Source organism: Perissodus microlepis, chromosome 2 (genome assembly GCF_051167445.1).
Source record: "Perissodus microlepis isolate ML-2025 ecotype Zambia chromosome 2, ASM5116744v1, whole genome shotgun sequence".
Lineage (NCBI taxonomy): Eukaryota > Metazoa > Chordata > Actinopteri > Cichliformes > Cichlidae > Perissodus > Perissodus microlepis.
The window spans coordinates 9,246,779-9,258,756 of record NC_140462.1 but is presented as its reverse complement, the minus strand read 5'-3'; the positions used below and the strand labels follow the sequence as shown (position 1 = coordinate 9,258,756).

Here is an 11,978-nt window from a genome sequence, read left to right as displayed (position 1 = left end):
TTCCCGAGGAGTGACCACTAGATGGAAACAGACACCCAAAATCGGTGCAGGTGATCAGCTCAGACACTGATAATGAGCTTTATTGTGAGTGGACTATTTGCAGTAAACTGGTCATTTTAACATCTGTTTTTCTTGTTTATTTAATTTCTAAAACAGGATTTTTGCACAGTTTTTTTTTTAACATGGAAAAAGGTAGGACATTGTTTGCAGCATGATGTTTTACTTTTTATTTTTATTATGCATTTCTGATATTAACCAAATAACCTCTCGTTTGCTTTAATTTTCATGCACATGTCATGGACCACTATTAATATCCGCTTATTACACGTGCATGTGTGGAAATCCTCCGAAGTTTTAACAGATATTACTGATTTACTGCCTGTAAAATCAATGTAGCGATAGTTCACAGCGCACCGGCGGATGTAGTGCTGAAAATAAAAGCATGATTTAAAGGATTTGGCGGATTGCAGCTCAGTTTCTCCCCTCAGACTGCTGATCACAGCTCCTGCTGCTTTGCGAAAGATCGGATCAACACTGCGTGTTTTTTTCCCTGTCATTATAAGATGTTTTTCCCTAGTAAGAAGCGAGGCCGGGCTTTTATTTTGTCGGTGAAGCCCCTCGCGGTTCCTGTGCGCCCTCCGGCCGAGCTGACACTGCTGCATTGAAAATTAGCTGGCCGCAGCCTTTCAGGGACTCCTCTTGCGGACCTCCGGAGACCACAGTGCAGTAAGTAACCTGTGCTCGTTTCCCAAAACGGACCGACAGTTTTGTGCCGTGTGCGCTTTGTGTGTCCGACGTGTCAAGCAGTGATCAGACAGCTTTTTGCTCCTTGGGATCCCACTGCTCGTGTGTGGATGTGGCAGGCTGATACTAGTTGAATCTGGGGCGCACAGCTGGACAATTAACGGGCTGGACAGATGTAGTGGCTAATTTGCCATTTTTAAAACGGTCGCACCTTGATTTTCATTGTTTTGGGGGAAGATTTTGGCGCCTTTTTTTTTTTTCTTCAGATCACAGAAACACCTCCAGTTACAGTCCAGATTTAACTGGTCTACGTCGGGTTGGACAACAAACCGTATCCATTCAGGGGGCATGTTTACCCTGCGACCACGCACAGAGAGCGGCGTTTTGTATTATAGCACATACCAGGCTGATACAGGGGTTAAAATATGTGGGATAAATAACAATTGATTGTAAGGAGTTGTTGTGAATTGCAGGTTAATGTGTAGCCACGCAGGCCGCCGTTGATTGGCTGAGACTGGGGGCAGAAGCAGCTGTGCGTTTATGGATCAAAGGCCGTGTCGGTACAAACTTCACTCCTTTCACAGCGCATTTATTACTGATTTGGCATCATATTATTCACCCTAACTCGGGGGTTTGAGGCCAGGAAGTGCCCTTTAATCTCTTTCCAGCAGTAATTTTGTGTCTTATTGGGCCACTGAAGGCTTTTTGACATCTCGTGAGAACCCCCGTTGAGTTTAATTCAATTTAAAGCGACAGCATGCTTTCTGTACTGCACAGATTTCTTATTTAATGCCGATCCAGCAGCCATGCTTCAGTTCGAGTTCATTGCTGCTGCATGCCTTCTCACAGTTGTTCATCTGAGGCAAAGAACAAATCCAGATCAAGCTGGGTTGGAACAGCATGCTGCATGCACATCCACAAAAAAACCCCATCCACTGGTGTTTTTCCATTGCAAGCCAGTTCTGTCTGCTTTTAGACTAATTAATATAATAAAGTTTTAAGTAAGTACCCAGTTACGGCAAATAAAGCCACAGACTTTACTCAGTTTGTAACTTTTTGGTTAAAAATGCCACTTTCCAAGCTGCCCTGTACATGCAGGGTGCTTTTCAGACTGGGAGTTGGTGTGTGTGCCCAGTTGCAATTTGGTGTTTCGCAGTCCTCCTGTTAGGTCAGCCCTCACTTAGCCACATTATGCTGAATTAGCAGCGTGGCAAAAGAAGCATTGTGCTCCGCCAGTCCTCCCTTGCTGACTTTTGTCTGCAAGAGAAATGAAGCACGAAGGGGAGCTAACTCCTCTGCTAAGTGCTGGAGCAGGGCCCTGGATTCCTGGAATAGTTTCGGCCAGTTTCCGGAAAACGTTGTAAATGTGAAAAGGAGCTTTAGTTCAGTGTTATTATTTCATAATTACTTCACAAGAAGGTTCATAGAAATGCTTTGACCTGTTTGTCCTGCCTTTCCATGTGAGGCATTAAGTCAGACTTGAGACTGCTCTGAACACTAGTAAAAAAAAAAATTCTCTTTTGGGGTCTGTATGATGTCATCCACATGCACCTGCTGTTCAGACCTTCTGTTTGCAAGGGGAAGCCAATGAGAAGTTGGGTTGAAGGGAGTGAAAACATGTAGAAGGTGGTATTAAGTGGGTTGTGTACCAATCAAATTGTTGGTGAATTAATTTCCAGCTTCTCCGGTCCACATGTTGACACATCCTTGGAAAAGGTACTGAACGTCGAGTTGCCCGAGATGCATTAATCAGAGTGTGTGTGAGAATGTTTGAAAGCACTTTGGCATAGTACATGTCTGTGTGTGTGTGATTGAGTGAATGGGACTTATGGTAGAAACCACTTTGAAGGTTCAAATATAGCAGAGACACGGTAGCAGTCCATCCATCTATTTTATCAATGCCCAGGATTATTTCAAACTGTGACTCATGCACAGCCACTCTGCTCTAGTCCAGGAATATAAGTGTAGAAACAAAAAAAACGACTATGATAAGTATTACCATGTGCAAAATCGGATACATTTATTGCACCTGTAACGTTTTGTTTCCCCAGATAAAAATGGCAGCCGAGCTATCCACTTCCATAAACATCAAGGAGCCCCGCTGGGACCAGAGCACATTTGTGGGTCGGGCTAAACATTTCTTCACCGTCACAGATCCCAGGAACATTCTCCTGACAAACGAACAACTAGCACACGCGCACAAAATCATCACCGATTACAGGTAACCAGCCCGCCCAGTTTTTCAGAAACAGGCTGTAAACTCACTGCCGGTGTAAAACGAGAAATATGATTTTACACGCTCGCTGTCTTGCAGGGAAGGTATAGTGTCTCCGGGGCTGACGGAGGATGAACTGTGGAGAGCCAAGTATGTTTTTGACTCAGCTTTCCATCCCGACACTGGAGAGAAGATGATTCTGATAGGCCGCATGTCGGCACAGGTTCCAATGAACATGACGATCACTGGATGCATGATGACATTTTACAAGTAAGATCATGTGCGAGTTAATTATCAGACTGTCACAGCCACACCCAAGCCTATTATAGCTTCATTTTAAGCAGCAGAGCATGTCATCGAGGAAAATTCACACATGCTGGTTTAAATTTTGCTGCTAAAGTTTCACAGGCTGGTGTAGTGCATGCAGCATCGCTGTTTTTGCTTATAGAAGGAGCCAGTGTTATTGATGCTTGTTGGGATGATGGCATTCCCACACAGGAGAGTACAAATATCTGTTTACACCCAGTAATGCACATTTTTAATGATTTAAAACTGTATTTTCAATTTACAGGACAACTCCTGCTGTGCTGTTCTGGCAGTGGATCAATCAGTCTTTCAACGCAATAGTGAATTACACCAACAGGAGTGGTGACGCTCCCATAACGGTCGGGTAAGAGGCAGCTGCTTTGGCGCTGATGCCGGCACATATTAACCCCTTAATTTAACAGTGGTGGTGTGGACGGTGGTTTTTGTTTGTGTGACGTGACCGGTGCCTCTTTTGTTCGCAGTCAGCTTGGCACAGCTTATGTGTCTGCCACCACGGGGGCAGTTGCCACCGCTCTAGGACTAAATGCACTAACAAAGGTATCAGTTCATCTAACCCCATCCTACATCTCCTATTAATGCTTTGACTTCAGACATGTGGGTGTGCTGGTATGAAGTTAGCCACACATGAATTGTTTCTCACTGAAAGCCCATGTTGTTTAGAGCATCACACTCAGTAATCATGTTGTCATGCGAGCTTTTATTTGGACTTTGTGGCAGAAAGGCCTTTCTGTAAAGCATCTGAAATATTGGTGTGAATTCTTCAAGCTATGTTTACATCTGAGCTTCCTCCTTTCCTCCCGCTGCAGCACGTTTCACCGCTGATCGGACGGTTTGTTCCATTTGCTGCTGTAGCTGCTGCTAACTGTATCAACATCCCGCTGATGCGACAAAGGTAAAGATCACTGGTCTGTCCATCTGTCCATCCACTCTTAATGCAATATTTATACTAAAGATTTGCTTGGTCTCAAAGATGAACTGATTAGAGTCAGTGTCATACCTCCGGTACAGGAGGAGCAACACACTGACTTGATGACATTATTTAAACTGTCCTGAGTTCTCCTAACTGCAGTACTTTTGTGCTATAATGAATTGACAACTTGAGAAGAGCAGAGAAGTTTCATGTGTGTTAATAGTGTCAAACTCCAAGTTGGTTACAAACCATGGCCAGAACATCAAGTTACTGAACCCTGGGCTCAGCTTGTTTTGATGTTCTGATGATTTGTTTTCCTTTCTTCAATCATTAGACATGTCATACAGGAATAGTTATAAATGGAGAACACTGCACCTTACTGAAATGATAATGAATAATCAAGCAGTCAGAGCTGTTTCATGTTTTTATAAGGACAATGCTATTTTTATTGTCTCTCCCTCTATCTGTTGCTCTTTTTCACAGTGCTGCTCCTGGATGGGTATTAAAACAGTAATTAATGCATAAGCAGAGCCCAGAAAGCTTTTCTCTGGAAACGCACACATTTGGGATGTCTCTAATTGTAAAAGGAATTGTTAAAACATATTTTTTTCTCTTTTATTGGAAAAAAATAATAATGCAGGGAAAGCAGAAATATTTCCTGGATGCTTGCAGCAGGTCGTTCACTGATAAGGGCCCATATGGATTCTTTATTTGGATTCAGTCAGAGTTTCAGATCATAAATCCACTGTGATTGTGAGGTGCTGCTACTTGGGTGTCACCCGGCTTTAACGTCTCAGCAACTTCAAACTTAAGAGCCATTTATTTTCTTTCCTTCTGAATATGTTGAACAAGAAATGGGAATTTGATATCTCGACTTAGGGCTGTTCGATATAACGATATGTATCGGATGATGATATAAAAACGTCTATCGTTTCATTTTACGCTATCGTTTGTTTCGTGGTGTCACAAAATAAACTTTACGGCAATATTTTTTCATCGTTTTGATGGTCACTGTAGTGGCTATATTAATTTCTTAAAGTTCTCTCTTTCTCTTATATTTAATATAACCACACTACAGACAAGCGCCTGTTTTTATGGGTTGTCGTTAGCAACAACAACGGTAAAACCATCGCATGTCCGCTTGTTTATTTTCCACATAAACCTTTCACAATAAAGCTCAAGATCCTGTTTAGAATTTTCAAAATAAACGGAATCACGTGAAAAAGTATGCAGAGTATTGACGGATGAGAAGCAAAAAAAGAGTCGTCAGGTGCTAAAAAATAAACCTTAGACTCAAACGTTAGAACAGGCTTTCCCCGCAGCACACCGTGTAATAAATACTCACAAAGAAAACGGCGGCCGTTACAACCTGTGTCTAAAAATGTGTCGTTTCATGCATCGGTTAAAACACTCGACTCCAGGTACACGACGCCCAGCTGGAAACACTTCACCTATCCGAGATTAACAGAATTTACAGAAAATATTAATTTTTTTGTGATTTATATCGTTATCGGACGTTAGATGTTTTATATCGGGATATCATATGAGATTTTGGTCATATCGCACAGCCCTATCTCGACTTCTCCTTGTTTCCTTTGTTTTGGAAGTTCTGTATGCAGGATAGCTAGCTGAGTTTGGGAGTGCAGGGGAGAAACTACTACTACTGCACTACTGTATTCTACCAATGATATCATTTTGTTATGATAAAAAAAATTATATCTCCATGCTTTTGAAAATATGATTTCAAGATATAAAGTTTAAGAAAATAAAATTACATTAAGCTTTTGGGGCTTTTGCGTCTTGCGTGGCTTCCTCTACACCATTGGATAATCAGGTCCAGACTTTACTATAGAACTGTTAACATCTTCTCAGACATGACTTTGAGTGATATTTTTTGGTATTATTTGGATCGGAAAGTCTTTTAAGATCAGAATTCATGTGTAGTATCTGTAAGCAGTAAGTAGAAAGCTACTGATGGAAAACCTAATGTGCTGTCGTGCAGACAAAGGTGCTAAGAAGTGCAAAAGGATTACTGATATAAATGCTAATAAGCAACTAGTTAATGACTGAAAATGTGTAGTCTACTATAAGGTGTCATTTTTCTGTGTTTTCAGGTCATACACTCAGATTTCCATACTTTTTTTTTTTTTTTTTTTTTTTTTTGTGTCCCGTTTGGAGCTTTAGCCATCAGAATTGTTGTCTTAAGGCCAAGAAAGATGCCAAGCGGATTTATTTTACCAAGTGGATCATCATGGCCTTGCCATATTGGTCCATTTGATTGACCTTTATTATAATTATGTATTTATTTTATTTTCGGTTGCTACAAACGGGACAGACGTGACTGGGGGATAGGACAGGGAGATTTCCATACTTTAATTAAATCATAAATATTTGTCTGCTCATTGCTGTTCCTGATGTATTACTATGAAGAACGGGGAGTTCGTCCATCTGTGTGAGGAGTCCCCGTGATATGATAAATTCATACATGTACTGTTCAGAGTTTACAGCATGCAGTGAAACTGCATTCAGTGTTTTCACTTTTATAAGAAAACTTCAGTTGTTTTCATGAAAAACAGGTTTCCTGACATTTAATTTATTGAAGTAAGATGCATTACACAGCCTCTTCCTCCACTTTATTTCCCAGCTGTTGCTGTATTTCATTTCAGTTTCCAGGTTCTTCAGCAGGAGCTCTTGTGCATTTCCATGCATATTATTCAGAGCATTCAGCATTCACAATCATCTATCTCCAGAACTGTTACCAGTTTTGCTTGTTGTCTTCAGAGAGCTTCAGCATGGTATACCTATAACGGATGAAAATGACAACAGGTTAGGAGAGTCATCAAAGGCTGCGCAGCAGGCGATCTCTCAGGTTGTGGTTTCCAGGATTCTCATGGCTTCTCCGGGAATGGGTATGGAAGTGTTTTCTCACTTTAACACCTGGCTTCAGATATTATTATTAATTTCAGAAATAAAATCAGTTTTCCTCTCTTTTCAGCTATTCCCCCATTTTTAATGAACCATTTGGAAAAGAAGGCCTTTCTGAGGGTAAGCACACGCATGAGTTAAGACAAAATATGAGAAATGCATTTGTTGCATTAAATGTCAGCAAGTTAGACGATCATTAACTGCCTAGCTCCTTTTTATGATCACATATTAGAGAGACCAAAAGCCCCGAGTGCATGAGGCCGCTCTCGGATTCTCTGCCGCTTTTGTGCCTCTCACTCATTTTTTTCTGCCTGGCCTTTTTCAGAGGTTCCCATGGATGAATGCACCTATTCAAGTCAGCCTGGTGGGATTCTGGTGAGTTGCCAGAGATAGTTCACCTGATACGTTCACCATCATGTGCAGTCTTCTTTTTACTACAAACACCCCACAATCATAATATAAGATCACACTGATGATAAATGCTTCCATTTACAGTGTAGTGTAATGCCCCTAATAAAATGCCCTCATAAAATTTGTTAGCTCAGTGGATAACGATATGAAGATGCTTTAGCCCGTGTGTGGCTCAATAACTTAATTATTTTTTACATGAAACTGAATCTGCTGCTTCCTTTTTTTTCTTTAATGATGACTCGCACATCATCACCCAGCTTTTCACTTTGTGCTTCCTACTCGGCGTTGCCTCACGAGCCCTGAGTGCGACCAGTTAAAGTCTTGTGTAACTCACATGACTGTGATCAGGACCACATTCTAATCCACAAAAATGGGGAAGCAGGCTCCTTTTAGGAGAACGCTAATTCACATGGTGGAAGTTTACTTATATGCTTCATTACTTAAATAATGTGCAGATGTTTCTGCACCCACAAGAATGAAATTACAGTACACCTGGTGTTTATCAGTGCTTCAACAGTGCTTTGTGCTTTTGGTTTACAGATAGTGTATATGCCCTCCATTTATGCCGACTTTCTTCTCATTGGCTGCCCCTCGTAAATTGAAGGTGTGACATCACCTGTTAGTTTCTAGAGTCCCATTTTGAAGCTTCGAGATGAACGTTTTTGTCGCTGCCATCTTGCTTGCCAGAAAATGGATGTGACACGGACTCTGGCTCTGATTGATAGCTAGTTAGCTCATAAGTGTGTGATTTCCATGTCTTAGGTAATCCTCCATTTTGAAACATGGTACGACCAAGATTTACAGAATAGGTTTCATTTTTTTATTTGATGTGCCCCTAAAGAAGTGATTGATCCCATAAACTCAGCAGTGTTCACAGAGGTCAAGAATGAAAGCTTTTCATGGAGATTTCTATAATCAGAGCTATCGCCATCTGGTGGCCTTCTGATAGAATGCAGGTTTAAAGCTCTTCCCCCTCCCTGTGATGTTATAGATCAGGGGTCTCAAACTTAAATGACCGGTGGGCCGCTGCTGCCGCTGTCATCTCATTGGAGGGCCACTTTAGTGTTCAAGTAGTAAAAAGAAAAACAACAAACCAAACAAGAAAACACCCACAAATATTGTCATGTTTGTTTTTTTAAAATTTCAAATACTTTTGCCCCCCTAGGCCGCGTGATTGAGACCTCTGTTATAAGTTATAGGTGGACAGATTGATCAAAATACAAATAATTTCAGTACCAGCACTGGTATTAGTATCAGACTGATATCAGTATCTCCCCTCAATAAGCTCCCGATAAATGGACATTTACATCATTTTTTGAAACGATAACCTTGTTTTATAGAAGCTTCCACCATCACAGCAGTGTGTCTGTGTAAATGTGTGAGTTTATGTAAACAGTTTGGTCCATTCTTCCTTACAGCGTTGCTTCAGTTCATTCAGCTTTGCAGGCATTCATTGATGCCACAGTATTTCAGTCAGACTCTGACTCGGCCATTGCACCTTTTTTCTGTGCTTGGGATTATCGTCCTGTCACATGACTTTCATGACTTCCACATGACTCTAGAACACTTTGGTATACAGATGCGTTCACTGTTAACTCAGTGACTGCAGGGTTTCTACAACCTGATGCTGCAAAACAGGCTCTCCAAATCATCAGCCCTCCACCATCCTCCCTGACAGTTGGTATCAGGTGTGCTGGTATGTTGTGGTTGAGTTGCTCCAGAAAGCTTGAGGTTTGTTCAGATGCAACTTTGCAAACTTAAGCTACCATGTTCTTTTTAAAGAGAACGGGCTTTTTCCTGGAAACCTGTCCAAAGACACCATACCCGTTCAGTCTTTTTCTAATTGTCCTGTCATGAACTTCTTAAATTCAACATGCTGACTGAGGCCTGCAGAGTCTGAGACGTAGTTCTTGGGGGGCTTTTGTTACCCCTCATCTATACTAAGCTGATGGGGCATTGTTATCACCTGGCCAGGCGGTGTGGACACGCAAGTTTGCGAATGCGATAACTTGAGAACTAAGCAACATAAGAGCTTTAAATTGATACCATAGGTGTATCTACTAAAAATCTCGGACAAGTTAGAATCTCGGTGAGCTCGAGAGGCCTTTAATTTAAAAACATGTGAGCTCATCATTTCCGTTTCTTGTTTTTCAGCCTTGTGTTTGCCACACCACTCTGTTGTGCTTTATTCCCTCAGAAAAGGTGAGTGAACCATTTTGAAGTTATTATGTGAATATATGCAGAGTGTGCATGAGTCTTTTTCTGCCCAAAAGGATGCATTACATGCCTACATTGTATGCATTTGACCCATTAACCCCTTTTATTTATTTTTTGCCCTCTAATCCAGCTCTATGTCAGTCAGCCGCTTGGAGCCGGAGCTGCAGGAGAAAATCCGTGCCAACCACCCAGGAGTGGAGAGGGTTTACTTCAACAAAGGGCTATGAGTGTGTGCAACCCCCCCATCACCACCCAACCTCATCCGAACACTGCCATAACACAGCTGCAGGCTCGGTCCTCACGTCTCTGCCAGCTCTCCTCATTCAGTGTGCCAAAGTTAAGTTTTTCTCTCCTCACCTCCACCGATCCAGATGGATATCTGAGGACTCCCTCTCGCTGTCAGCCTCTTTGTAATGAGCTGTTCACGTTTGTCAGTGATTGTAGATTTTACTGAAACTGCTGAAGATGTTCTCCAAGGGGGATTAAAAGTTTGATGTTTATCTCAGCACATGTTTAGTGGCCCATCGTAAGGTTTTCTTCTGTGCCATATGTTTTTATTACTTTAATGTCTGTGACTTGTTGATCTTATGTTGCCATGAAACCACTGTCACATCGGTCTGCCCGGCGGTTTTTCTTTTTTCTGGTCTTTATTCTGACTAGTCAGATCTGATTACATTTGCCAAATCTGTACTTTTTAAACCTCTGTCAAGGATTTCAACCTACTGGTATTCACTTTAACTCACCTGCCAAATGAGTGATACTAAACAAGCCTTCTCCAGGGATACACCCTTTAAAATGGGATGTTATAATAGGCCAGCACGGTGCTATTTCATGTCTGAATAATCAGTGTTCATTGTTCTATTTATTCTACTTGCCAGACACGTGTGAACAAACCACTCTCTGGCTTGCTGAAAAGTATTTTTCTGCCTCTTTAGTGACACAGAGGCTGTGTTCAGGAACACTGACAATAAATGTTAAATTCATATCAATCATTTCAGAAAAAACACGCTGGTTCTCACTTCTACCAAGCCCAATTCTAGTATGAGAGATCTGATTACAACAACACAAGGTGGCAGAAGTGTTTTTACATCGTTATATGCATTTAGAGTGTAAGATATAGATGTTGTAGATGTTATAGACTTCTCATGGATGCTATTTGTCAACGCCACACCTAAATGGTTCATTTCGCTAACACTCTGCCTGCTTTGAAAACTTCAAACAGTAACATTTCGAGTCCGGTGAGTTTGAGGAATGCACAAACTCCCAGCCAAAAAGATATCTGAAGCAAAGATCTCCAGCACCCCCTTTTACTTTATCTGCACCTCGGTCATATCAGCACATGCCATGACCAAGTTCAAGCCAAGCGAGCTGATAAAGCAGGTAGATTTTACGCTCTGTACTTTTGTTCTGCAGTCAGGATTCAGATAACGCGTGTTTGGACACAGTTGATTAACCTGTTGTGTCTAAAAGAATGTGTCTGTAAACTGTTGTAAACTCACTTTTGGTGCCAGGCCAAGCTCATCACTGGACATTTCTAAAATCACGAGTGGGAGAAAAAAAAAACAAAGATTATCTCAAAGCAACAAAACTCACACCTTTAACCCAACTCAAATGTGTTTCTGGAACCCAGCGTGCATTCAACAAAAATGAAATGCTTTTGAAATATTTACAGACTCCTTCCCATATGATGTAATTTTTTGTGAGGTGTTTTTAAATGTTTAAACTCTGTAATCTCTTTGAATTTATCGCTGTAAAATTACAATTCTAGATTTTCAGTGTTTTCAGAGAGACGCCCTGGAGCTCTCTCCAGTTTATTTGAAGTGAAATTTGTTATTCTCGTGTTCATGGTGACTGAATGTAGCACTTTCCAATTCCAGCTGTTTGCGGTGTGTCTAGAAAAGCACAATGTTGTAGCAGATTTCCAAATGCTGCACATTTTTAGAACCACACCGATTTCAGTCCGTGCTTGATCAGTTAACTCTAACAATTAAGAAAATTCAATTTACCAAATCAAATGAAATTTCAACACAGCCAAAGCGAGACGAATCAACTCGAGAGGAAGTCATTTATAGCTTGCATTAATAATTTTTAAAATACTGTGACAAAGAATGTTTTCTGATTGTTTTGCAGTACACTGGGGTGATGTAATGTTTTGACTAACCAGATTAAATAAACTTGATAAAATCCCACAGCGAGGGTCTTTGTTGATCCACAGTGCCATCTAGTGGC

The 11,978-nt window shown here is 41.2% G+C and overlaps 1 protein-coding gene across 2 annotated transcripts; it reads left to right on the top strand.

Moving 5' to 3' along the window:
• The first annotated feature begins 46 nt into the window (after positions 1 to 46).
• Positions 47 to 11,938, top strand: sfxn1 (sideroflexin 1). 2 transcript variants are annotated; one of them, XM_084944262.1, is made up of 12 exons: positions 746 to 1,304; positions 2,424 to 2,460; positions 2,796 to 2,965; positions 3,059 to 3,229; positions 3,531 to 3,629; positions 3,748 to 3,823; positions 4,093 to 4,178; positions 6,978 to 7,105; positions 7,192 to 7,241; positions 7,447 to 7,496; positions 9,687 to 9,734; positions 9,880 to 11,938. In XM_084944262.1, the coding sequence occupies exons 1-12, from the start codon at positions 1,285 to 1,287 to the stop codon at positions 9,974 to 9,976; spliced, it is 1,032 nt and encodes a 343-aa protein (XP_084800388.1). In that variant the 5' UTR covers positions 746 to 1,284; the 3' UTR covers positions 9,977 to 11,938. The 2 variants fall into 2 exon arrangements, with proteins under 2 accessions (XP_084800394.1, XP_084800388.1); XM_084944268.1 differs by lacking the exons at positions 746 to 1,304; positions 2,424 to 2,460 and adding an exon at positions 47 to 726.
• Positions 11,939 to 11,978: the final 40 nt, after the last annotated feature.

Bases quoted from the DNA above. Each gene is read 5' to 3' on its own strand.
- sfxn1 (XM_084944262.1), top strand. From the start codon at position 1,285: ATGGATCAAAGGCCGTGTCG. The intron at 2,461-2,795 runs GTACTGAACGTC...TTGTTTCCCCAG, and splicing joins TTGACACATCCTTGGAAAAG to ATAAAAATGGCAGCCGAGCT. The intron at 3,630-3,747 runs GTAAGAGGCAGC...TTTTGTTCGCAG, and splicing joins GACGCTCCCATAACGGTCGG to TCAGCTTGGCACAGCTTATG.